At 40.3% G+C, this 27986-nt stretch overlaps 3 protein-coding genes across 10 annotated transcripts in view; 1 reads left to right on the top strand and 2 right to left on the bottom strand.

The window, feature by feature from the left end:
- The window catches only part of GGNBP2 (gametogenetin binding protein 2), a 29853-nt gene extending 11838 nt beyond the window's left edge, over positions 1 to 18015 (bottom strand). Inside the window, exons 1-6 of one of the 2 annotated variants that reach the window (XM_024757575.1) lie at positions 17932 to 18015; positions 11144 to 11224; positions 9323 to 9576; positions 7165 to 7263; positions 2540 to 2665; positions 2337 to 2450 (exon numbers count right to left, since the gene is read on the bottom strand). In XM_024757575.1, the coding sequence (XP_024613343.1) occupies positions 2337 to 2450; positions 2540 to 2665; positions 7165 to 7263; positions 9323 to 9576; positions 11144 to 11224 (674 nt within the window). In that variant the 5' untranslated portion in view covers positions 17932 to 18015. The remainder of the gene's footprint in view (positions 1 to 2336; positions 2451 to 2539; positions 2666 to 7164; positions 7264 to 9322; positions 9577 to 11143; positions 11225 to 17931) is intronic. The other variant, XM_024757576.1, reaches the window with a different exon arrangement.
- A 5528-nt stretch (positions 18016 to 23543) lies between these two features.
- Positions 23544 to 27197, bottom strand: PIGW (phosphatidylinositol glycan anchor biosynthesis class W). Of its 3 annotated transcripts, none has more exons than XM_024757716.1 (2): positions 27150 to 27197; positions 23544 to 25130 (listed from the first exon to the last, which is right to left on the bottom strand). In XM_024757716.1, the coding sequence occupies exon 2, from the start codon at positions 25116 to 25118 to the stop codon at positions 23610 to 23612; it is 1509 nt and encodes a 502-aa protein (XP_024613484.1). In that variant the 5' UTR covers positions 25119 to 25130; positions 27150 to 27197; the 3' UTR covers positions 23544 to 23609. The 3 variants fall into 3 exon arrangements, with proteins under 3 accessions (XP_024613484.1, XP_024613483.1, XP_024613482.1); XM_024757715.1 differs by lacking the exon at positions 27150 to 27197 and adding an exon at positions 26600 to 26677; XM_024757714.1 differs by lacking the exon at positions 27150 to 27197 and adding an exon at positions 26126 to 26243.
- MYO19 (myosin XIX) overlaps positions 26827 to 27986 on the top strand; it is a 34399-nt gene continuing 33239 nt past the window's right edge. For all 5 annotated transcript variants that reach the window (XR_003004888.1, XM_024757712.1, XM_024757713.1 and 2 more), the window contains exons 1-2: positions 26827 to 26921; positions 27578 to 27734. The gene's annotated coding sequence lies outside the window, so the exon portion shown is untranslated. The remainder of the gene's footprint in view (positions 26922 to 27577; positions 27735 to 27986) is intronic.

Raw genomic sequence — 27986 nt, 5'->3', positions numbered from 1 at the left:
ACATACAATGGAACATTATTCATCCTCAAAAAGAAGAAAATTCTGTCATCTGTTACAACATGGATGAACCTTATGGACATTATGCTAAGTGAAATAAGTCAGACACAAAAAGACAAATACTGCATGATTCCACTCACGTGAGTTATATAAAGTAACTGAACTGAAAGTAACCAAAAAACAGAATGGTGGCTTGCAGTGGGTGAGGGGAGGGGTAAATGAGGAGTTATTGTTCAATGGATGTGGTATAGCTTCAGTCATGCTACATGAAAAAATTCTAGAGATCCACTGTACAACAATGAGCAAATAGTTAACAATACTGTACTGAACACTTAAAAACTGTTAAGAGGGCAAGTATAAGTTATGTTTTTTTATCACAATTAAAAAAAATCTTCCCCTTGGTGGGAGAAATGGTCACACAGAAATAAAAATACTTCCGCGTTTTCAAGCTACAATGTAAGTTTTCATTTTTGAGTAAATAAATGATTAAATGTCATACAGTACCAATAATGAAACTTGAAATATTTCCCCCATATCTTACTGCTTTAAATCCTCAGTCTAATATGTTTGTACGTAATCTTAAGTAACATAAGTAAACAGCAATTTAAAAATTTATATGTAAGCCACAAGAATGAAAGTGATTTTTCCTGTTTTCAAAAGTAACCTTGCACACAAATTTAAAAAACATTTTCTTAATTCAGAGGTTTCAGTTTCCTAACACCTCATTTCTAATAATGTACTATCATAAAATTTAACTGGCTAAATAGTGTTATAAAATCTTTATTATAAAGTGCTCAGAAAAGTCCCCTAAATAAAGTAGAAGTGCCAAGAAGGTCCATTATTCAGACGTTTAGAAATCATTTTCAACTGACTGTACCTCAAAAACTCAACCTGTACCTATAACAACTAGATACCCAAGATTAACAAGGACTTGCAAATCTGGCATGCAAAGGTTCACTGATGCGCTTACTGTGTGCCAGATACTGTTCTAAGTAAGTCTTATTATGTATCATCAATTCGCACGACAAATTTAATCTTATAATAAATCCTATTAAGACCATTTCTATCATTATTTTTGTCTTAAAAAAGAAAAACACTGAGGCACAGAAAAGGAACTTGTACAAAGTTATAATCAGTAGAACCCAGATTCAATGCAATCTCCCTTAATTGCTCTCTTAATTGTACTTCTCCCCTCATCCTTAACATATTTATAAAATGGACTCCACCTTTCTTATAAATTACTGCCCCCTAAACACAGGAAATATCTAAAACCAATATAGGAAATTCCAAAACATTAGCTATAGTAACTAGTAATTTATCACCCAAAAAAGCTATCTTTTGGGGACCAATTCATATTGAATACAAGGATCAATTCATATTGAAAGAGAAAGGAATCTATAACAGACCTATACATTTATGTTTTACGGTTAAAAATCCCCCTCCCAAACTCCAAATAATTGACATATTCTCTACTCTCTTGTGTATAATCAACTAAGGCAAAAAACAAGAAAGTTTGTAATTCTAAAAAAAAAAAACACTTAATAAACTTAGTATGCAGGTAAAGTCATTAGCTCATTGCCATATAAACATCAGTCTTGATAATGCCAGTTTTTATTATTTACACGTTTTCTAGAAGTATCCCCAAAGTAATTGTGTATATCTCTCCCAAAGTCAAAGAACACACAACTACAAACCCAACATGTGACAAATTTATATGAAAACAGTACAACTCCCCCCCAAGAACGCCATCTCTAGATGGCTCCCTTACCAGTTTCCTTTCCTACTGCACTCTCCCTCCCTATGAATTTCCAAATGTTAATGACACTTAGAAAATTCCTTTGTAAAGTAGTATTCTAAAAAGAAAAATCTGAAGTTACTTTTATAGTACAGGAAGCACATGAATTCCAACTCTATTTTTAGGTCTTGACAATTAAAGAAAAATAATTCAAAATATTACTAAGTAAAAGCTGCTATTTTAACTTTAATTTTGAAAAATGACATCATGAAATGCTTCTATCATAAAAACAAGGAGTACCAGAATTTCCAGTGATTAAGTACACTTTACTTGATTTACAGTTATTGTGCGTTTCTTGAAAGGCTGGCCTGGAGCCAACAGGTAGAAATTACAAAAAATGGAAATGCTGGCCTAACACAAGTCAGCCAACACTGAGAGTCATCCTATAAAGGAACTGCCTACCCTAACATTAAACTCCGCCTCATGTCAGGTATTAACGGGAAGGCTGGAGTACTATTATGTGAAGAAGGTCAGTGACAGGTCAGTCTGGAAGACTGACAGCTATGGCGCCTTCCAACTACAGCCTGATGATCTTTGGACTTACCTGTGTTTTCGCAGATACGTTTCTAGTGTTTCCAAAAGACAACTAGAGTCAATTAAAACTACTTCATCCCTGCATTCTTGGGACATTAGTTCCCATACGTCCATCCAACAACCTCTGCAGAAAGAATCAAATCTTAGTGAGAAGAAGGAATATACAAGGGTAAAACATTTTAAAAAGGTGAGTAAAGGATTGCTTGATTTTACCTGGCTGTTCCCTGGAAAGGTCCATAATGGAAAATGATCCTACACTTGCTGTCCTTCCTGTGGTCTTCACTACTTCTCTTATATGTACTTAACTTCTCTGAACTGAAACTGCTACTGCTCCCTTCACTGTAGTACAGTACAGTACAAAGCTTAGTGACACTGAGATAATCTGAAGGAATAATTTCTATAGTCTAAATTAAAATCATGAACTCTTTAATACATTAAGATATTAGTACGATAAGTTTGCAAATTTGTATATAATTACATATTTAACCATATTAAAATGTTACTTAGACAGGTGCTCATATCTTTATACAAAAACTTCTGCTCAACTATTAAGTTTACCTGATATAATTTAACAACATTTACACTTATCAAGATAGTAACTGGTTAAAATACTAAGCATTTTATGAGCAAATCTACTTGGAATGTTTTAAAGTCAAAAGGGCTGAAAAAAAATAAAATATTTTCACCTATGAACATGGGATCAATCTTCCACAAATTGAAAATACTAAAAAGTGTTGATCTACTTAATGTGATTTTATAGCTAGCCCATGGCAACAAAATTCTTATCTACCTTCACATTTACAAGTAACTGGGAAAGTCACAGATTAATCTAGTTATAGTAAATAAATTTTTATTTTTACTAAAATAAAGATAGCATACTAAGATGAACACTTTACACAGCCTAAATTAGTAGTAAGTACTATACAAATAATTTTTTGAAAACTTACTAAAAACTTCCCAGACTCTCCCTCCCCCACAGGTTGCAATGTGGCACTGGTCATGCATTTTGCTTGGCTGCAGATGTGCATTCCAAGAGAAATAGGTTTCTATATTCCATTCAATGATAGTCTTCTTGATTTTTCATGATTCTGAGCAACTGGCTCCTGCCTGTTCTTCTGCAGGGTCTCACTACAGTCCTAGAAATTCATTACCTGGGATGCTTGAGATGGAAAAACTTCTGAATCTTTACTTAACCTACTCTATATACCTACGTAAGTATTTCTCAACCCCCTGCCCACCCTATAAGGTCATACGTACAATTCAGCTCCCTACTCCCATCTCACAAGGGCTCAGGCCAAGGATCAATGTTCCTTATTCTTGAAACAAAAACCTCAACTCCTGCTCTGCCCTGCATCTTATATCCTTCTATTCTCATCTCCCAAATTTGCAATTTTCTATGCCTGAGTGATCCATAATCTAAAACTGAGTAACTCTCAAACTCAAGTTCTCATTATTGAGGAAAAGGTTCATGAAATCAGAGCTGGGGAATGATTATTATACCATCAGAATGTGAAAGCATTATTCTAAAAAAAGCTTGAAAAAACATTCTACAGCTCAAATCAAGATTTTATCCATAATCTCTCCAGACCAAATGTCTTTATATCACTCCTTCCTTTCAAGATCAAGCTCTCTAAAAAAGGAAGTCTTTTCACTTCTTGTTCTACTCCCACGCCTTCCACTCACAGTTTAACCCATTACAACCTTGCATTGCATGCACTTTTCTACCCATGCTGATCTAGATTGTTTCCATTCAACCACAGATCTGCTCATCAAAATCACCAATTATCTCAGTGTTGCTATATCCAACAGACACTTTTGGGTCCCTGATAACTCAGCAACCTTCAACACAGCTTACCAACCACCACCCGCCCCCCGCCGCCCCACACTCTTTTCCCTTGGCTTCCTCCTACCTCTCTGGCGATTCTTTCTCGAGTTTCTTTAGGCTTATTCTTTCTACCATTAAACTGAATTCCTCAGCATTCTTTTCTACTACTCTACTCTTCCTCTAGGTGACCTTATACAGTTGAACAGCATGAGGCTGAAGTGCTCAGGTCCACTTATGCACGGATTTTTTTCAGTAGTAAATACCACAGTACTACACAATTTGCAGTTCGTGGAATCTGAGGATACGAAGGAACCATGTATACAAAGGGCCAACTAGAAGTTACACAAATTTTCCATTGCGTGGAGGGTCAGTGCTCCTAACCCCTGCACTGTTCCAGTCAACTGTAGGGACTTCCCTGGTGGTCCAGTGGTTAAGAATCTGCTTTCCAATGCAGGGGATGCGGGTTCGATCCCTGGTCAGAGAACTAAGATTCCCACATGCTGCAAGGCAACTAAGCCCGCGCACCACAACTACTGAGCCCAGGCGCTCTGAAGCCTGCGTGCCGCAACGAAGATCCCACATGCCCCAACGAAGATCCCACGCGCCGCAACCAAGACCCGACGCAGCCAAATAAATAAATTAATTTTTTAAAAAAAAGAGTCAACTGTATATCATTCATCAGCTACAGGCCTACAACTCTGGCCTAGACCTTTCTTTCAGACCTTGCACTTACTCCCAGACAGACAATAACTTGGGTTTACTTGCACGAATGTGAGAATACTCTCAAGAAAACTGAACTAGACTGTTACTACTGATTAGGCTAAAAGCTAATTAACTGTATTACACTTTCCCCTGAAGAAAATCTAGAGAGAGAAAGGGGGGAGCAACACAGGGAAAATATAAAAAGAAAAGTCACAGTAGCATAGAATGGCAGTGACCATCCAAAGTGGAGGAGAAGTCTTGGCTAAGCAGACTAAACTCTCTGGCCTGCTATCTACATGGCTTGTGGGAATAACTGAAGCTACCTTAGGAGGTGCTGCTTAACTAACTCCACTCACACTGACTGCATAACTCAGCAAACAACCTTGCAAAACATTTGTCTTCCCATGTGGTGGGGCTAGAGCTGAAGCAGGATGTGAAGTCTGTGGAGGACTGTTTTTTGTTTTTAAGCTGAAATATAGGAAAACATAGCTGTATGTCAATTTAATAAAAGTAGATAACTGATGAAGCAAAGTCAGAGAGAAAAAGAGAAGAGGTGGAATCCGGAGCGAAAGTGGAAGGACTGGTCTTTGAAGGAAGGTGGCAATGAGCACAGATGTTTAAGATGTTGGGGTAGCTGTTGCTTTTCAGCTCCTCAATGAAGAATATTCATAACAAAAACACAGAAGGCAGCCTTTGTATTATACCATACTACTCTGTGGCTTTAGTCAACAGGTTATTCAGAAAAGGTTACTGTCTAATGAGAAAATTAGAATGGATTCTGCATTCAGAAAGTCAGGAATTCTTTAAAGATATTGGTAAATCAGGTATATGAAATAATTATCCTTAGATAAGCACTTTAGGTTGTGTAGAGCTTTACTGGGTTCAGAGCTCTCACACTTAGAAATCATATAATGTGTGGTTCTTGTTTAGATCTTGATTCTAACAAATCAGTGTAAGAAGACACTTTTAGAGAGAGTTGGGGAAATCTGAATATGAACTGGGTATTAGATTATTATAGTTAAAAGTTTTGTTAGGTGTTACAATGGCACTGTCATGAAAGAAAGTACCACTGCATTCAGAGATGAATGTGGAAATATGTAGTAGTAAAATAACATGATGCCTGGAACTTGCTTTAAAATACTTCAGCAGGGCTTGCCTGGTGGCGCAGTGGTTCAGAGTCCGCCTGCTGATGCAGGGGACACGGGTTCGTGCCCCGGTCTGGGAAGATCCCACATGCCGTGGAGCGGCTGGGCCCGTGAGCCACGGCCACTAAGCCTGTGTGTCCGGAGCCTGTGCTCCGCAACGGGAGAGGCCACGGCAGTGAGAGGCCCGCGTACGGAGGGAAAAACTTCAGCAAAGGAAAAGGTGAACAAATGAAATAAATGTGGCAAATCTTGATAACTACTGAGTCTGGGTGAAGGTATTTGGGGGTAAGAGGGTCCTTGTATAGTCTCTCTACTTTTCTATGTGTTTGACAGTTTTCATAATAAAAGTTTAAAAACTTTTTTCTTCCTGAGTATAGAAAATAAAAAGGATTATTAACTATTAACACACCACCACCTGGTCATCTAGGTCTTTTTACCAGAGCAGAAAATGTCAATTTAACAATGGTGTCAACACTATTAATGAGATATCCAAAATAAACTAATTTTTAAAATTAATTCAGAAGTATAGTTTTACATCATCTCATTCTCTCCCCAAACAAAAGTTACTTCTTAGAAACTCCCTTCAAATTCCACTGCTTCTCCTTACCACCCCCAACTCCAAGCAATTTTGAAGGGGCAACTGTGACACTGTGCTAGGAGATGGGGGCAGAAGCAGCCTTGGACACTGTAGCTCCTAACCAAGAAGAAAACTGCAAGTTAGTTACATGAATTCACATTGCTATAACTGATTCAAGATTTTTTTTTAAATCCTTGATAAATTATTAGGGAGACCTAGAGACAAGGAAGACAAGAAAAATAATTTATACATTATGACTATTACATAGATTAAAAAAACGATACCACAACTTTGAAAACTTTAATACTGGCTACATAAATTTCCACAAAGATCTCAACCTCCTTTCTCTGAAACATATTTAATACAAGGAAAAAAAAAACTTAAAAAAAAAACCAAACCTATGTAGTCCTAATGCAAAAAGGCCTACAGAACCAGGAGACATTTATTTTGACCAATTAAATGGTTTTTATGTTACAGTGTAAACAATTAATGAAATAAAACTAGCAGGGCTTCTTTTCTTTTTACCAAATGTGATCAACATTTATAATCTTAACACCGACAAAGCATCCTGATAATCATTTCTACTTACCCCAAAGGTTTTGGTTTGTGCGTATCTAAGGAGTGCAACTGACATCTCTTGTTCTTTTTACTTTTTGGAATAGCATCTATCATGTCATTTAGTTTGGACCTAATTAAAAATAAAACATTAAAGGTTTGATTAATATTAACTTTTCTTTAGAATTTTCAAAATCTCTATGCCTTTTAGTGAGAAGTATATTTAAAGTATTAGACACATCACTTACTTTGAAAATTTCTCATCAAACTCTAACCCAAGAGTCAGTACATTTATATTCCCTTTCCATTCCCAGCCTATCGAAACATTGAAGACCTGCCCTATTCAACATACTCTTGCCCCTAGACTACATGTGTCTCATTCATCCCTGCATCTGCATTGTATCTAGCAGTGTGCCTGGCACTCAAATATTTTATGACTGATTGCTACCTGACTCTCAGCCATACTCCCTTGTCCAAACATTAGATATCTAAACATACACTATCCTTGGGAATTCCCTGGCGGTCCAGTGGTTAGGACTCCGTGCTCTCACTGCTAACAGCCCGGGTTCAATCCCTGGTCGGGGAACTATTATAAAATCCCACAAGCCACGTAGTGCGGCCAAAAAAAAAAAAAGGAAACAATAAAAGATACACTATATACACTAAAAGATACATTATAAACAATAAAAGATACAGTATATACACTATCCCTGATGAGGAGCCTTCAACAGAAATTTTATGCAAATATAGAAATACATAAGGCTAACTATCCAAACCCTGCATCCAATCAGCAAAGCTTGTCAACTCTAACTTTTAAATATATTCAGAATCAAATCATGTCTCATCACCTCCACCGTTACCACCCTTGTCCAACTCGCCTCTCTAGCTTAATCAACTGCAACAGCTGGCCTCTCAAATGGTCTCTTTGCTTCTACAGTTTGCCTTTACACACTATGTTTCACTTAGCAGCTGGAGTCATCTTTTCAAAACAAAAAGCACATTATGTTATTTCTCGATTCAAAAACCCTCCAAGGCTTCTTTTCTGAGGGAGAGTAAAAATCCAAAGTCTCTACCACCACCTCAAAGTAGGTTTGGTCTCCAGACCTCTTCTCTTTTCCTATTTACACTTACCCTTTGGTGATCACATCTCATCTCATGGGTTTAAATATACATATAAATACTATATATATGTTGATGACACAAATTTATATCTCTAGGCCAGAACTCTCTGAACTCTACCTGGACGTCCAACTGCTATCTCAAATTAACACATCCAAAAGTGAGTTCTGCAAAAGTGCTCCTCTCTCCTCCAGGCCTACCCACTTCAGGAAATGGAAACCATCTATCCTGCTCTTTAGACCCCAAATCTGGAAATCATCCTTGATGCCCTCCTCCATATCCAATCTACCCAAAAATCCTGTTGGCTCATTCCTCAAAATATATCCAGGATCCAACCATTCCTCATTATCTCCGTGGCCACTATACTGGTCACTATTATTTCTTGCATGGACTATATTAAACAAGCCTGTTTCTCCACCCTTCCATGACCCTTCTACTTATTCTCAACACAGAGGTGACAGTAAGCAAAACTTCAAGGGAGACCATGTATTCCTCTGCTCAAAACCTTCCCAAATCTTCCTATCTCAGAGTTAAAAATACAAAAGACCTCAAGATGGCACTCCATAATTAGGCCTTTTAGTACTCCTGTGACCTCATCTTTTATTACCATTCCCTTCATTCATCTGGCTCCAGCCACAATGGCTCCCTTGCTGTTCTTCAAACATTCCAGGAAAACTCCAACCTCTGAACCTTTACACTTGCTGCTCCTTCTTTGCCTTCCCCCAGATATCTACATGGTTCACTCACTTCATTCAAGTCTATATTCAATGTCATTTTATCAGAGAGGCCTTCCCTGACCACTCTCCATATGAATTCTACCCACTCATTGTCTATCTCCCTTACTGGTTTGTCTTTGTAACTTAACATCCTTGACAAATTATGTATTTGTTTACTGCCTGCCTCTCCCCACATGAGAAAAGAAACTTTACAGTCACTGGCACATAGGAGTTACTCAATAAAAGTGTTGAATCTGGACTCAAGCTTTGCCCCAACCAAATTTAGAAAAAAAGCTGCCACTGTCACCAAGTTTAAAAATTTAACAAACTCATTGTTTCCGAATTGATTATACTCACCCATGTACATAAAATAATGTATAAAGCTTCTTTGCATCAGTCATGCAGCTTCGAGTTACAGATAGGACTCCCTTGGGCCCCACAGTCAGGGGTTCAAGGGCAGGATTTCCAGACTCTACAAGCTGGGAAAAGAGGCGCTCCACACTTCGACGACAACCAACACATGGGACAAGCTGAGAAAGTGCGCTCAAGACTTCACGTGATGTCACCACCATGGCAATACTTAGATCTTGCTGCTTAAGCATACTATGTCGCTGAGAGAAGAGGGAAAGAAAAATAGAGTTTGTAAGAAAGACATGAAATGACTCTTTCACCACTCTTTCTGGTTCCTATCCTTGTGCAGTGAGTACAGCCTGGGCAGGGCTTGCCATCTCTATCTGCAACTGAGTCAGTAAGGCAAGGCAGTCGGCCTTGTCCATGCTGTACTGAGTTTGCTCCACAAATCCCCCTGTTCTAGAATCTAGGGTATAAAAAACTCCACTTAGGATGCCAGGGCTATGCAGTATGTGACCCAGCATAGCAAAAAGAAGCCCTGCATGTGGAAATTTAGTGCCTGTCAAATGTGCATTAAGCTTAGTACTCTCACTTAAAATAAAAAATTTCAGAAAGGAAAGAAAGAAAAGAGAAGAGAATAAAGACACAAAGCAGCTTTACCATGTCTTTTTCTCAACCTTTAGCAACACACTACATTTAGCTATACAAGTCAAGTCAGGACAGTGATCATGTAGAGCAGCAATTCTCAACCTGGAGGTATGGGCAGGTGTGTCATGGATTAGTGGGCGAGAACAAGGCCTATCTTACCTATGTAGGAGCCTGCAGTGAGTAACTAAAATGCTGGTGCATATGAATGTTATCTGTTGGTTATGACAAGGAAGAGAAATGACTGAGAACCATAGCTGTAGAGAAATGGGCAAAACTCATAAATAACTTCTACTTAGATGGAGTTATAGTTATACTACAAGTAATACCTCCAGTTTACAAAAAAAAAAGATGAGAAAGTAAGATAACTCCCAAAAAGGATATTCTCACATTTACTATCAACCTTTAATTCAAAGTTTTCTCCAAAAGTTGAAATAGAATTTTGAAATAAAGTAACCATTTATCTTCCTTTATCTTGATCATATATAGTGTATTTACAAAGTATCACACTGTTTAATAATGAAGTAAGACTGGGAGTTTTGGGTTAGTAGATGCAAACTATTACATTTAGAATGGATAAACAACAAGGTCCTACTGTATAGCACAGGGAACTATATCCAATCTCCTGGGATAAACCATAATGCAAAAGAATATAAAGAACATATATATGTGTATAACTGAGTCACTGTGCTGTACAGCAGAAATTAGCACAACATTGTAAATCAACTATACTTCAATAAAAAATTAAATTAAATTAAAAAACAATTAAATAAAAATCAGAAAATTCACTATACAAGATTAATTTTTTTTACTGAACAAAACAATTACTACAGAAAAAAACGAAGTTCTCAATGAAAAGCTGTCTGCCTTACCTTCTAAAAACAGGGAAATTAAATTTAAACTAAATTTAAACTGGTGAAATTAAAGCCTTACAGACATGTAAAATGATAACACACCACCACCAAATCTTTCACATCACAGGTATGTAAATATACCTGGAACAACAGTAAAAGAAAGCAACCTCACTGCAATCTTAAGACCTAAAGAGTCCTAGGTAAAATAAAATTAATACTTACAGGTAAAATTTTAAATGACTCTTTAAAACACACATACATACACACACACACATGCGCACACGCACACACACACACCATTTAAAACATTAATTTTTAAAACTATTACCTGAATGAACTGCTTTAGTTGTGCACCATTATTTTGATGCCCATCGAGATTTAACACATTGTCAGGAAATTCCATCACCATCTTAATATGCAAAAAAATAAAAATCAATTATTTTATCCTCTTTGAGCACATGATACAGACTATTTTATAGTCTCCTAGGATAGAAATAGACCCCTAAAGCCCAATTTGCTCCCTCCCACTTCCATCAAAAAGTTAAAAAAAATCCAAGTTACAGTTTCTAAAGCTAGAAATGGTATAGTCATTAAAATCAAGGGCACTGAAGTCAGGCAGACTTGAATTCAAATCCCAGCTCTATCACTTACAATTTATGTCATAATTCTGGGCAAGTTATTTAACCTGATTTTCAGCTTCCTCATTTGTAAAATGAGATTAAATAATAATTTTTCATATCTCTCATCAAATGGGTTGTGAGGATTAAATTATATTTTAAAATGTTTGTTGCAGTGGCTAATAATAGCATTTAATAAGTTAAATAACCTGATATCTTACATTAAATATCCTGATATTTTCAGTTATTCCTCAACTACAGAATATAATAAATCTTACCATGTAAATGACTATGTAATGACTTCACTACACACACACACACACACACACACACACACACACACACACTCAGAATAATACCCAGCACATAGTAAATGTTTGCTCTAATCATGAACCGAAAAAAATACACTGAGATATTTATTCAATTATCAAAATTCACTACCAGAGGAAGAGGGATACATAAAGCTTAAGGATGTCGCAGGATGTCAGATAATGGGAATTAGTTATCAGCACATTTCACTGATTTGTGACATCACCGAAGTACCTTAGTTATGTACCACTAGAAAAGAGCCATTATAACTGGAAAATGTCACCGAACGAAAGAAGCATACCAATTTCAGAGATGTTAAATGTGAAAAAAAAGTATGCCTTCAAAACAATGAAATAAAGTAACACATTTGTATCTTAACTAAAACACTGTTAAACATATCAAACATATTGTGCTAGAACAAACTTCTATTTCCAGATGACAAGGGGCACAAACTCCTACACACCCAAAGAGTGAAGTCAGGATAAAGAGACCATTTGAGTCAAAACCAAAAAACTAAAAAACCCCACCCACCTGAATGTGATCTTAAAAAGATTCCTCCCTTCACCAACCAGCACCACAAAGACCTGCTTCTTTAATCAAGTGACCATTCTTTCCCCTCCACATTAGAAATGAGAGCCTAAAAACATGCTTGTTCTAGTAGTAAACTGAGGACTAAACAAGTAAGGCAAATATAAGCAACAGATATAAGACCTTTTCTTTATTAAGAAGGGACTACTGGATATGTGAACTAGAAAGACAAGTGGATACTAAGGATGGACAATGACGCCAACACCGATTCAACAATCCAGAGGACTTCAGTGTATTTCACAGGCTCAAAAACTGCATGTACAATATGATTCAAATTTTTATGTGTATATTTTCCTACAGAAAAAGAAAATACATAATATATTAGATGTGGCTATCTCTAGGCAGTGAAAAGATACATGACTTTTTTCTTTACATGTTCCTATCTTTCCCAAATGTATTATAATACACATATACCACTTATTACCGGGAAAAGAGCTACTGTTCCTTGTTTCCAGTTCTATATTCATTATACCATGTTCAGAGACATGCTTCCATTTCAATAGCTTTTACTATTCTGGAAGTTTCTCCTTCCATACACACAGACTACATGTCCTTATCTCACAATTTTAGGATCAATTATCCAGTTTTCAGGTTAATCAACTTCTCTCCAGTTTTCCCTCTCAGAGTTGTCTTATCTCCAAAGAGTGGTGGTGATAATAATAAAGACATTTAATGTAGCTTTATGCATACTAGCCATTGCTCCAAACACTGTCATATATTAACTTTGCCAACAGTACAAAGTAAAACTGGTCATCTAGTCATCTTAATAATCCTGGTATTAGAAATCCTGACCCATGAAGACTGAAAAAAGAATAGTGCAATTAACTCACATTATGTTTTCTGGAATCACCACATGGTTTAAAACACAAAGAAATTAACTGTCAAGTCATAAAAAAGGTATAGGATAAACTTTTAAAGCCACATAGCTCAACAGAACACTGCAGGTCACTCCACATCTACCATTTAAGCAACTAATACCTTGATTTGCATTTCCACTTACTTTATACAAATATACACCATTTCACCACATATTAATTGCCACCATAAAAAAAAACTGAGACAATTACCTATACTACTTTAAGATCAAAGCTACTCAATTTACCAAATCAAGGTCTCTCCAGTCCAGTTCATAGGTGAAATCCTAAACTGACTCTGTGTAAGTGAATTATTTTTATTCTGATCAACTATATTTTATTGTTTTAATAATTAAAGCAGGGGCTTCCCTGTTGGCGCAGTGGTTAAGAATCTGCCTGCCAATGCAAGGGACACGGGTTCGAGCCCTGGTTCAGGAAGATGCCACATGCCGCAGAGCATCTAAGCCAGTGCGCCACATATATATATATATATATATACATATATATGTATATAAAATTTAATGGATAATACCTACTTTAGGAATCCTTTTTAAAAAGTCTATAAACAGGGTTAAAATTAAAACAAAAACCCCTCATTTCCAATCATTTCATTTTCACCTAACTAGTACAGATAAATGTCAAGATCAGGTCTATTACTGTATCTTTCCTGGGTTTCACTGGCTTGGATAATACTAAATTTTCTCTTGTACATACTCAATACCACTGGGTTAGAAACTTTGCACTCACACTAAGTAATTACTGTCCTTGTCTTTCACTTAGGACAATGGCTTTTTACCTTGCTGTTTACTGGCCAATCACTATATGCTCTTCAATGATGACACCACAATAAGAAAAAGGGAAAAAAGAAAAAGAGGAAGATAGAGGATAGCAGCACTATTTTTCCCCATTCTTTAAAACCACTTCCTTGACTTAATCTTCAGATTCTAGGTTACCTAAAGGAAGACGGTCATGTAAAGTATTTCAGGTGTGGTCTCACAGAGGAATCATTAGTGTTTGGCTTCATGATGAGGTTGCCTATCCCTAGCAAGCCAAAGATAGAACAAGTCATTGTCCTGCAATTACTGCTTTATAAAGTGTATTGAATCCATTACCCACTTTCACTCTTAAGTATCTGTCCTGGTTTCTCCTGACCACAATCTGTTCTTAGCACATTCTCACAAGCTCTAACCCAACAATACTAAGCTTGTATTTATTAAAAATCATTGTCCCTTTAGTTTTCATTTTTTATTTCCTTATCCTCACAGCCACCTGCAACATCTATCACCTTTGGTAAATTAGTTAAATATTTAATCAAGAGTTGAAAGCAAACAATAAATACTAAACTTCTAACTGATGCTAAATACCTAATCCCCAAAAGGATATGCTACATTTTAAAATCTTTTTTAAGTCTCAATCAAAAAACCTTTATCAGAGTTTTTAGTCTCTTTTAGATTGGTTTGAATTAGAAGGGTAAACTGTATTCCAGAAATATTGTAGCAATCTGACAGTATGCATCAAGAATTTTATAAAAGGTTTTTATCCTTTGACACGTAATTTTCCTCCAAAACCCTGAAAAAAAAATTGTTAATGCAAAGATTTATGCATTATGTATATTCTTAGAGTATTATTCATAGTAAAAACTAGAACCACCTCTATGTCCAACAAAGGGAGAATGATTACATTATGGAATGTCACACAACAAAGTATTACATGGCCACTAAAGCTGTTTAAGAATGACAAGAGAAAATGTTCTCAATATTACATTTAGTGAGAAAAAAGCAAGATATAAAGTGTTACAGAAAACGATACACCTCAACTCTGCATCTGTGTGTGTCTATGATGGGAACTACACCAAATGCTGCTATATTCTTCGCTATCTCTTGGAAGTAGGGTTAAGGATAATTTGTTTTGCAATTATTTTTCAAGATTATTTTATAAGGAGTATATATTTTGACTATTAATTCCTTTAAAAATACTTTAAAAATCTTAATTCTTCAAAGATGTCTTCAAAATAAAATCTGTATTCTGTCCATCTGCTATTCTATAATTCTAATAACACTGAAAAGCATTTTGGCTACATGGCGTACCACTTTCCTGAATATTCCACCAGTTCACTTATTGGAGATTTTCTGAAATACACCTACATCAGCACTGTACTCAAGCATTCAAACCCACTAAACTGCCATATGAGTCTTTTAAATGTGGCTACAACATACCACATAAAAGAGGAGGCTACTTCCTCACATACAAGCTTGTTAATTTCACTTTACAAATCCAACTTAAAATCGCCCAGTTTACCTAAGTAGAGGTTTCAGCTTCTGTTACTAAAACGACAAATATTTGTAACTGATTGTAAACATTACAACCAGACTTAACATCTAGAAGCTAACAAGATTCTAAGACTACTTGAAATAATGATCACACAATGTTTCCTCAGTGCACTACCTATGGACCCTAGGAACAAAGACCAAACCAAAAGTTAACTTCAGGGTGACAATGCCATCACACTAACAATGGACCTGTGCATAACCCTCTGCTGCAGGCTTCTCCCCTCCCTCTTCCCCAACAGGTGTTTGCTCTACATTATTCCTTTAAGTAGCGTTTGGTAGAATGGTTCTGAAACTTGTTTCCCTAAATATGATGCATTCTTGACAAGATTTTTCACTAACCAGCATTCAATGACCGTGCATAAGTTCCATAACAAAGCAATAAATAGTCTCACTCATTTCCTAGTGATAAAAAACCTTCCACAGTAAAGAAAAACTGCACCTTTTCCTAAATAAAATCCTATTTTAAGATATTTAAGTTGAGTAAGCCTAAATTTTATTTGCCTGGGTCACAAGTCCACAATACAATAAAAATGAAATTCAACCACCAGGTCAGTCCAATCCCAACTTCTCTAGAGAAATAAGTACAATAACAAATCACAGGGCAGGTTACCTCTTTTTCTTTGGAAAATTTTGGAAATTCATCATTGTATAGAGAATGGAGTATAAAACCCCCCAAGTTGACTATTTTAAAGCACTACATGATGGATGTATCAATGCTACATTCACATTAAAGGTGATTATGTGAGCATAAGGAGAATCAGTGTCTTTTAAATTTTTGTAAATACTCAAACTTATGTTTGATTTCCCCTGTTTTGATAGTATACACTCAATAGTAATCTTATGTCCAAACACACAGAACTTTTTTTTTTTTAACTTCAAAGGCTTTCTGGGACAATAAACATAAAAGGTTGATACCAAACTATGTGCTCTAGAAAAGTGTCTGTGTTGGAGGGAGAGAGAAGAAAGAAAATATCAACACATGAACTCATATTAGTTTTCAAACTGAGAAATGCATCATTTAATTTGATCAGTGTTAGTTTTTTAAAAAACTACTTAAAATACAAGTCCATTACACTTTTAATGCAAAAAGTGCAGAAATCATGACCACGGCATACAAGTACACTTTCTAATTCAACAACACAAATTCTATTTACCTTATATCAGCCCAAATCATTCTACCTTTTTCCATGAAAAAAAAAATGCACTTGGATAATTATAGATGCTTTCACTTAAAAAGTTCTAACAAATTAAGTCATTCAATAGCTCTTCTAATCCTTTTAAAGGTACTGCAGCTCAATCAAGTCTTAACTGAGACTGGCAAACATAAAGGCATAGACTGGCATCTCTACAATGACTTGCATTTTATACAAAATTTGAAAAAAGTTCAGTAGATATTTGCAAAAAAGAAATTCAGGAACAAAACAGATCAACTGCCTTTGAAAAGGAAAAAAGCTAAAGGTGTTACGATGAAGACACAACACCTTATCAAAGCAGGCAAATGTATAATCCAAAGCTTCAGCATCATCAAAACGTAGATTTCAAGATATTCAGAAAAGGTTCATTTCATTTCGTAAGAAATTGTGGCAAGCAACTGCACTCATTTCCTGTTCAGATTCGATTCAAATTTCTACCATTTCCTTTTAAAGGAAATACTACAGCAACACAGGGCAGAGGGTCTGTAATGCTGTACCACGCTAAAAAGGAAAACTACTCAGAACTGGGTTTTGACATTCAAGATGAGAAATCAGCTTTTTACAATGCTCTTACACATTCAATCAACTTTGCTTCCTTTGAAAAGGCTACCTGTAAAGAATAATGACAAGAAAACCCATTTTGAAGAGTCATGGCCTAGCAATACAATCATTTCGAACAGTTTTAATGTACGGGCATATTGAGACTATAACGAAATCAGATCATTTTAGTGGAATCTTTACTGTGCAAGCGCATGCCACCCTGCCCTCAGTAATTATGCTTATGAAGAGCTGTAGTATTAAGATAGAAAATAGACAGGTAGCAGTGCAGCTGCGACATTTCCAGATAATTAAGCCTCCCCGAGGGTAGATGGTTTCTGTAAGGGATAGGCCCTTGACGCCCAATATCCTTCAACCCGTATCCGAGGCGCGTGCTTTGGCAAAAGCACCGTCTGCTAATGGGAAAGGGTGAAGCTAGAGGGTTGAAAAAAGAAGGGAGAGCTGGGGTGAGGGGCTCAAAGTGCGTACGGAGCGCTAGCCTGGGGCCCCGCAAAGGTTAGCGAGCCACCCACTGCAAAGGCGAGTTTGCGGGGCCTGCCGGAGAGAAGGCCTCGCCTAGGAGTTGCAACACTCTTTCTCCAGTGCGCAGCGCTCGGCCTGGGGGAGGGGGAGGAGGGGAAACAGCTGCCAGGGGAGCGGCGAGCCTGGCCCGGCCCGGCCCGCTCACCGTGAGGGTGTCGTCTATGTAGAGGGGAATCTGCCTCCTCTCGAAGGGGAACTCCTCCTCCCCGTCCCTGCACACTGCCACCAGTCGCGCTGTGGGGAGGGTGGGGCAGGGAGGGGCAGAGAGCGCCGGGCGGGGGCCCCGCCTCCTCTCGCGAGACTCCAGACCCACGCTCCTGAGTCGCGTTTTTCGAAGCCCTAGCGGAGGCGGTGGGTTGCTCCCCCGGCTGTTTCCGACGCGTTACCGGCACCCTCCACTGAGTCTAGCTACTCAAATAAATACGAAATAGGGCTGCTATGAGGGATGAGTAGGCCTAAACTCAGTCCTCCGTTGCGCGAGCCTGGAAACCGCTCTCCCGAGGGCCGAGGGGCGAAGGGAGCGGAGCCGAGGTGACTCAGGGCCGATCCGAGGGTCGGGGCCCAGTGAGGACTTGGGTAAGTGGGCAGGAGCTGAGGCTTTCCAAATCAGTGAGAGCAAAAGGTGGGAGTGAGGGAGTGGAGACGTGCATCTGGGGGCTAAGGGACAAACTCTGAGTCCTTGACGCCGCTTTCCCTGACCCCCCTGATCTACCAGGAGCCCCCCGCATTACTGCTTCCCAGACTCGAGTCGCGATCTCGCCGAGGGGGCAGAAAATATTTAAGTGCTGACAGCTTTTCGTTGTCGTTGTTACACTAGAGACAGATAGAAGACTATGTGGAGAGTGGCTTGTGTATGCGTCCTGGGCAGAGAAACTTCTTGGACTGGGTTAATATGAACTTAGAGGCTCAGAAAGGACACTGATTCCCTTGGGCAAAGTGCTAGTGCTGGCCAAAGGCCCTTCCCTCTGACCCTCTCCTGAGAAGCAGAGCTGCTGACAAGCCACAGCGTGCCATCATGTACTCGGTTCCTACCCTGAAGGCTTTGGAGGCCAATATAGTTGTTGGAAAGTATTGTGCCTATGAAAGTCTTCACGATTTTAAGGATCAATACATTTGCTGCTCTTACAACTAACTAATCCTGGTAGAATAGACTAGAGCTGTGATACTGATCTTTTTTTTTTTTTTTGCGGTACGTGGGCCTCTCACTGTTGTGGCCTCTCCCATTGCGGAGCACAGGCTCCGGACGCGCAGGCTCAGCGGCCATGGCTCACAGGCCCAGCCGCTCCGCAGCATGTGGGATCTTCCCAGACCGGGGCACGAACCCGTGTCCCCTGCATCGGCAGGCGGACTCTCAACCACTGCGCCACCAGGGAAGCCCCTGTGATACTGATCTTTAAAAAGTATTTTGGTCACGACATGAAACCGTACAGATTCGCAACCAAAAACCTCATAGTGCATGCAACCCCTTAACCACGTTGACTTACGACATTGTGTGGTCACTGTTAGGTTAGGTAACATAGTAAACTGGAAGAACCATTGTTCAGTCCCAAAGGTGTGATTATCCAGTAAGTATTTATGTCTTTGGCCATGTTAGGAGAGCAGAACAGTGTATGGTCCTTAGCTTAAATTCAATAGGCATATAGGATGTGCATGTAGGTTCTGACAAGTTAGACTACATAGCCAAAACCTGCACATTTTTAGAGAATCTTGTGTTTTATGTAAAACGCTCCCAAGGAAAAAAGGAATACTGTGGCTTTTAAGATCTGTAGGTGCTCCTCTAAAGACTATGTCGGTTAATGTGCCTACTTTATACCTTTTAAACTTACTTTGGGTGACGGTTGGTAAAGGACATTGAAACTGACAAGTTCAATATATAGGTGCTAACTTTAATAAGTTTCAATACTGAGTACACACTGGGTACTAGCAAAGAAAGAGTATTCACCCTGGGGGTTTAAATCTAAGTTAGAAAAGGCATTAAAACCCAGATATAAAACGTAACAAAACGAGGAGACCAGAACAGTCTCTTTCCATCTGAGATTACTTTCCCTGATTTGGATTTGTCTTTTAGATCCACTGAGCACACTGCTTAGTATCTTTGGACAATGTTTCACATACTATAGGTATTTAATAAGTACTTATTGTAAGGTTAAAAAGCTAATTTTGCTTGATAAATTGCTCTTTCTCAAGGAGGTAGCCTGGGCGCTACAACTGTGATAAAACCAACATTTGAGGGGAAAATGCTTAGAAAGTTACTTCCCTGTAAAACAGTTTTTAGACGTTTTAACTATGTATCTTCATTTTAGAGCAGGCACTCTTTTTCGCCATTGGTCTATCTTCAACTAAGCAAATATAATATTTAGTGCTGCAGCAAATATTTCATGACTAAGTATCTGCCTCAGAGAGCTTACCTTTAATTAACAAAATAAATGATTGCATAAAAAAGCCAGGGGCTTCCCTGGTGGCGCAGTGTTTGGGAGTCTGCCTGCCGATGCAGAGGACACGGGTTCGTGCCCCGGTCCGGGAAGATCCCACATGCCGCGGAGCCTGCGCGTCCGGAGCCTGTGCTCCGCAACGGGAGAGGGCACGACAGTGAGAGGCCTGCGTACCGCAAAAAAAAAAAAAAAGCCAGTTGTTGCCTCTTTTAAATTTCGATATTGGCAATGTGAAGGGCAAGGCTAAAGAATTTTAAAGGCCAAGAAAGAGCGGGCAATCAACAGCAGAAGACATTTTGCTGGTACCTCGTAAAGAACAGTTGGTGTGATGGAGATGTGGTAAATTATCAGCAAAATACCATTCTTTTTCTTCTCTGGGAGGTCAACAATGTGTGAGAAGCCAAGCACAAAACTCAGACATAAATGAGATATGACTAGTCTCCAAGCTACTTGAGTTTAAAAGAAAAGAAGAATATTGATTTGTTCCTTATACTCCTATCTTCATAGACTATACACAAATTCCTAGGGAGCAAAGTATGTTTTTGTATAATTTATACAACCTATTGGACAAGGTGCTCAATAAAAATTGTCATTTTCTGAACACAAAGCTATTAATATATATGTGGTAGACATCCCCAGTTTCTTAATTGTGTAAAATTAAAGGCATGGGAATGAGTCACTTACTGAAGGTCATAGGATAAGGCCCTAGACTGGATTATATTCTTCCTTTCTTCTCTTTCCCCCTCGCTTCTCTGTCCTCAAAATTGACAGCTGAAAATTCATTAGAATACATACTGTTGTTTTCACTGTAATAACCAATTGTTTTATGTGGTAGCAAAATCAACAGCAGGATGTTATTTAAATTGCCACAGTTGTCCAGATCTGAGTATCTGTGAATTGGGTTTTCTTTTTCATGACCTGACAGTGGGAAGTTGTGTTCTATCTGTCAAAAACAGAGGTACATTTCCCCCACTAAACAAATTTTAAAGGAAAAATAAGATCCACAAGTTAAAATGTAAGCTCCTTGAGGGCTGGATCTTATTTTCTTTTGTCTCCCCCGGGACCTATATCTGGCCTACTGGAACTCAGTAAATCTTTATTGAATGATCTCTTTCTCTTCTATAAAATCAAGTCAGAATGGTCTTTTTTTTCCTTATTAATTTCTGTTTCTATTAATGCAATTTCATTAGCTTTCTCTTACATGACTTCCCTAACTGGAGGTGGAATAAACACAGTACATTTCATTCTTAGTTGTGATTCAATGTCTGTAACTGGGAGACAAACTTCCTGAGAGGTATTTAAGACCTAGGACAAGAAGCAGCAGACCAATTAGACACATGCTCATTGTCATCAAATACTTTAAATTACTATTTTTTTAATGAGAGGACAATATGGTTAGAGCCTCTCAGCCTCCTATGAATGCTTTGAACAGGTAAGTTGTAGGATATTAGCACTGTGACATAGCAGGAAAACCAGTCACCTTTCCTAGTCATGCTTAATTTACACACTATAATCTTATCGATTAAATTTCAAGGTTTTTTTTTTTTCACTCTTTATTGAATTCGTTACCATATTGCTTCTGTTTTGCATTTTTGTTTTTTTGGCCCTGAGGCATGTGGGATCCTAACTCCCTGACCAGGGACTGAACCCACACCCACTGCATTGAAATTCGAAGCCTTAACCATCGGACTGCCAGGGAAGTCCCTCAAGTTTTCCTTTTTTTTTTTTTTTTTTTTGCGGTACGCGGGCCTCTCCCTGTTGTGGCCTCTCCCGTTGCGGAGCACAGGCTCCGGACGTGCAGGCCCAGCGGCCATGGCTCACGGGCCTAGCCGCTCCGCGGCATGTGGAATCTTCCCGGACCGGGGCACGAACCCGTGTCCCCTGCATCGGCAGGCAGACTCTCAACCACTGCGCCACCGGGGAAGCCCCAAGTCTTCCTCTTTAACTGAAAATAAAATCTGACTTTTGTTTTTATAGCTATATAACTATTCAAAAGACTGATTTTTTTAGGGGGAAATTTCTTTTAATAATAGATGACCTCCAAATATAACTGATTGTAGTCAGCAAGGATAAAATGCCACATAAATACCAAATTAGCCATCATCAATATAACAAATTGAAGTAAACTAATGAGTATAATAGTCATATTTGCTGTTTACCCCCACCCTTACCAGCATATGCCCCTCTACTCCGTAGACACACAAACACTAACTCCTCGTCCCATGCATCAGCTCTAGCTCAAAAAATACCATCTGTGGGGAAAACTTTCTTGACTCTACTGTAAAGTCAATTCTTGATTTGACACTCTTGGCAACCTATACTTTATGACTTAACACAGTTTATAACAGTTGTTTAATGTGTTTCCCCCATTAGATTGCAGGATCCAAGATATCAGGAAATTTTTGCTTATCATCCCTAGCAGAGGGTAGGCTAAAAAAATGACTAGTTTTGCCTTGAGACAACAGCTTTGTCTCAAGGCAAAACTATTGTCTCATTAAGTATATAAACCACAACAAATAATTCCATCTATTCTATGGAGGATTTAACCGTTTTCTGACTTTATAAGTATTTGATTTTAAACATTTGCTTTCTTATACTGAGGTTTCTTAAAGACTAAAATTGAGCAGTAGTGTTGACAGTTCCACAACTGAGATTTTAATGTAAATGTTATAAAATACATACAATAAAAAATACAGAATAATAAGTGATATAAGATGGAAAGTAGGGGCTTCCCTGGGGGCGCAGTGGTTAGGAATCTGCCTGCCAATGCAAGGGACACAGGTTCAAGCCCTGGTCCAGAAAGATCCCACATGCCATGGAGCAACTAAGCCCGCGCACCACAACTACTGAGCCTGCGCTCTAGAGCCCGCGTGCCACAACTACTGAGCCCGTGAGCCACACAACTACTGAAGCCTGTGCGCCTAGAGCCTGTGCTCCGCAACAAGGGAAGCCACCGCAATGAGAAGCCTGCACACCACAACGAAGAGTAGCCCCCGCTCACCCCAACTAGAGAAAGCCCGTGTGCAACAATGAAGACCCAACACAGCCCAAAATAAAATAAATAAATTTATTTTAAAAAAAAAGAGATGGAAAGTAAAAATCCTCCTCCTCACCCTCCAATCTTCCAGTATCACAACTGTAAACACAACAGTTTCTTTAAAATACTGAAATTTATAAATATTCTAACAAGTCAAGAGGCTTTGTTTCTTCTGTATTGGTTTGTTTTACATGGTGTTGAGATATATTTAAAATATTAAGCATCACTACTGTTAGAGTAGGAATGAAAATTTTATAATAAAATACACTTAACACTGAGTTGCCAAAAGCCCATTTTATATTTATTCTTCCTTATTAAAATAATATTGCTCAAAACATATACTACCTGTACTGATCACCAAAATTTTACCGTCTTATCCTGCAAGTGCAGCACATATATAACTAAGCAGTTGGTAAACATGTAGAGATTGAGTACAAATAAGGCCCACAAGGTACTGCTGTGTAATGTATCTACCAACAGGTTGACTAGGCCAGTTGTTACATTTGACAGCAAGAAAAAAATTAACTGGTTTCTGTTCATTGCTGTGATTAAACAAAGAGTGGGTTCCTTTCTTTCAGCTGCAGAGACTAGAGATTCTGAATACTTTCTATTTGCAGCAGGTGACTGGATAATTTTCCAAGAACATGGTACTGTTGCCCCTTTAATTAGAAATTTGGCAAAATTCAAAATTATATCACCCAGTAATAAACTACTAAGAAGGATCAGGCAAGAAGCAACTATCCAAATACAAAAGGCTAAATTGGCCATTCTTCGAGATGCTACTTCTACATTTACCTGAACTATGTAAAGAGATATGAAGAAGCCAATAGCTGTCAATAGAATACAACATGCTACTTTTATCCAGTCTTTGATATGTGATCTTTTTTTAAGTACGTATGATCCTGTTTGAACACCAGCCATGTGTATTGCCACATACCCCAAGGTAGAGATTATTCCTTCTCGGTTGGCATTTAATAAACCAACCCTTGTGCCACTGCCATCACTGCCATACAAAATTAACCTTCTCAGTGGGGTAAAATCAAGGGCTAACTGGTAGAATACAGTAATGCTGATAGCCACAATCCAGGATTTATTTAGGGGAAAAATAATCAAAAGCAGTGATGTTATCAATTTCACAACTATTAAGGTAAAGAAAAAATTCCAGTGAACTCCATACTCAGTTATATGTTCCTGATAGCCTATGGATTTTATAATGACTAATCGTCCCACTCCTAGGAAGACTAATGGCCAAACAGAGTACAATGACTTTGTAAGATAAAGTCTGGACCCTTTGGTATATTTTCTCCTAACCTCTGGACAAACCATTGCAGTCCCAAAAATAAAGCCTCCTACTCCAAAATCCATTGCTCCTGTCCCATAGAGCTCGGTTTTGGCAAATCTTCTGGGAAAAAGAGGGAAGTCCACAGCCAAAATGGCAACAGCAGTAAATGCACTGTTAATTACACGGAAACAGGAGATGGCTGGAATGTATTCTGATTCTATACTGATTTTCAAGAATTTTTCAAGGATTTTCCCGACAGGCATTCTGGCATAGCAAGTTCTCCTGCAGTATGTTTCATAGAGCAGCCCTGCCCCAAAGATAATTACAATGAGATACTCAAGGAGGACAAATGAAGCGAAAATGGTCAAAGTGGTCACCAGGGGAACTATTAGGAAAGCAAAGTCAATGAAGAATCGAGTTCTCCAGGTATGTGAAGAACAACATAAGTGCTGTGAGACAATGATCAGGAGCCCTCTACACAGGATACAGAGTGCAGGTAAGCACAAGCCCTCGGTGATTTCCAGCACGCTCGTTCCATTGTGGTTACTGACAAAAGCTTCCTTCATCTGCTTTTGAGACATTTTTTCTTCTTCCTGTGAAAACAAGAGCAAAGGGATGGGGCTAATCTGGCAGTCCAGTAGTTAAGACTCTTTGCTTCCACTGCAGGGGGCACGGGTTCGATCCCTGGTAGGAGAACTGAGATGCATTTGTGGAAAGCAGCGTTCCTGTGGAACTGGCATATATATGTACCTGACTTGGTAATTTGCATAAATATGCACCTGACTTGATTTTACTCTTATTCCTGAGTTTCGGAGCAGAACCTAGGACTCGTGATTCCCCTTACAAGGACTGCTGGAAGAAGCCTAACACTAATATATGAGGATAAGAATGTCATACTAATAGTATGAAATTACTGGTTAAAATGCTTTAGCTATTCTCAGTATAAGGCAGACTCACAAAGAAAGTGAATTTGAGATACATAACCTGAGAGTGGACTCACGGTAGGATAGAAATTCCTACTACAAAGCATGTAAAGGTCATGAAGATAATATAATGAAAATTGAATATACCTCACTAATGATTTAGAGTCAAATCTGAGACGGAAGGAGAAGAGGGACAGGGAAAGAGAAGGTATTTAAGTATACTTTGGAGTTGGGGGCCCTGGTTTCTGTCCTGAGCCTCTCTGAACCTCCTGCCTCTAGTACAAAATGCGAATCCTCCAGTGGTCTGCTGAGCCCCAGGGTACTCCTTACCTCATTTACAGGTTAAGGTGTAGGTAGGTAGAATGGATGCTAATCGTGGAGGAGGAGTAGGAGCCGTAAAGTACACACTAGTGTTAATTGTTTTAAAGGGATATAAAACACCTCTCTGCCACATATCCATGTCTGAAACGTGGCACCTGGGAAGAACACATTTGTTGGCCAAACAAGAACCATATTGAATAAAAGAATTCATGCATGCGTAATGGCCTATCTGAGCCCAGCAGCATTACCTCCCGAGAACAAATCGATCCAAACCTGCTGGCCTTTAAAAATAAAAGAGCCCTTTTCCCGACAGACACGCGCCCCGGCCGCGCCGGCCGTTATACCTCACGTGTTCCTGGTGGTCTCTGCGCCCAGAGATAGAGGGACCCGTAAGAGTGCCGGGGCACGGGATACCCCCGCAAGGGCGGGACACGCGCGAGCGAGCCGCTTCCGCCTCCCGAACAGCGCTTCCGGCCGACGTCGGGCGGGCCTGCGCTTCTGGGCCGGCCCCCCGCGCGCGTCCCCGCCCACGAGGCGCGTTTCCCACGCCCTGCAGGCTCCCCATGCGCGTCCTTCCCTGTCAAGGGCTTGCCTAGCCCAGGTGCTCTCGGGCCTTGGCCTCCGGCAGGTCGGTAAGAGGAGCTCGGGCGGGAAAGACGCTTCCCGCACCTCACTACTGGCCCTCAGACCCCACGGCGAGGCCTCGTCAGTGGGGGCTGGGGGTGGCCAGGGCGCCTGGTCTCCCTACGGAGAGACCCACAGCCCCGTGAGAGCCCGGAGGCCCTGAAGCCCTCCTACCCTTCTCTTCTGCATCTTACCCCAGGTTCTCAGAATATTTTGTCCCGGAGCGAGCCCCCAACTCCGGATGCCGGCGCCCCGGACAAGCCACGTGCGCCCCGCGCAGCGAGTGCGCGCCCCGCCCGAAGGGAGGAGCGTGCCGGCTCCCAGGCACTTGGCCCGAGCTGCAGCCCGCGGCTGCGACCCGGCGTTCCCTGCTTTTCCTCCTCTCCAGCTGGCTCCTGACCCCGCCTCCGCCCTCCCCTCCCCGGGCTCTTCCCGCCGCCTCACCCGGCCCGCGCGTCTGCCTTTCCAGTCTGGCCAGCGGGGGCCGCACGCTGGGCGGCTCAGGCCGTGGGACCGGTGAGTGCCACCCCCAGCCGGGTCCGAAGCCCTTTGCGTGCCCGAAGGGACAGGGGAGGCCGGTGGGCCCCCGCGGCGCTGGGGAAGAAGGGGGGCGTCTCTCCCTCCCCTTTCCAAAGCGCCGTTTCCCTTCCCTTTGCCTTTTCTTTTTGACCCTCTCGTATCCCAGGAACAGGTAGCCCAGCTCTTTGCCTTTTTCCAGAACAAGAACCTTTCATAGTCACTCACCACCGAGCCGGCAGGGGGCGGCCCGGGGTGGGGGAAAGGTCCCGCTCCTCTCCTCTCCTTGGCTAGGGACCTGGGAGGGGGCGGCTGGCCCCGGGAGGCGTCGGGGCAGCCGCGCCCTTGGCTGGGGTCACGTCCACCTTCCCAGGAAGGACATACTGTCCCCGTGCCAGGTGCTTCCGGAGCGGCATCCCAGCCCTGGGCCCGGCAGGCACCTCGCGGGGACAAGGAGTGTCCGTTCCCGCCGGGAACCTGGGGGGGGCTCCCAGGACCCTTACCCTGCTCTTCTCGTCTGCCCTCCCACTGTCGTCTGAGCCGAGGAGAACCGGAGGCTGGAGGGGAGGAGGGAGGGGGAGAGTTGTTGTTCAGGTTGCCACCTGCCCTGACTAGGGGTTTTCATCTATTCATTACCGTCTCCCTCCTGCCCACAGTGGTCACTCCCTTACCAGAAATTCTTGGCTGGTAATCGCGAAGCCGACAGGGAGCAAGAGCTGGGAGAACTGGAGAAAACCGCTCTAATCTGACTTGATTCTGGCAAGAAGTGGACCCTGCGTCATAATAACCAGCATTTGCAAAGCGATCTCAGAGGTACTATCCCATTTGATCCTTAACTCAGCATTGTGAGGTCTGGGTATTAGTAGTCCTTTTTGCAAATGAGGGAACGGAATACGGCTTAGAGGGGTCTTGTGAACTGCTTTTGAGGGGTTGTGGGCTTTGGATTCTAACCCTACAACCTGTTGTGTTACCCTCTGATCCTCTCTCTTAAGATGAGCTAGTTGAGGGAACTTTGTTGGCCTTGAGTCTCTGGAGCCCTCTGCATGGCTGTACCCTGGATGGGGT

Source organism: Neophocaena asiaeorientalis, unplaced genomic scaffold (genome assembly GCF_003031525.2).
Source record: "Neophocaena asiaeorientalis asiaeorientalis breed wild unplaced genomic scaffold, Neophocaena_asiaeorientalis_V1.1 scaffold327, whole genome shotgun sequence".
NCBI lineage: Eukaryota > Metazoa > Chordata > Mammalia > Artiodactyla > Phocoenidae > Neophocaena > Neophocaena asiaeorientalis.
The sequence above is the reverse complement of the archived record's forward strand: the minus strand, read 5'-3'. Positions and strand labels throughout refer to the sequence as shown.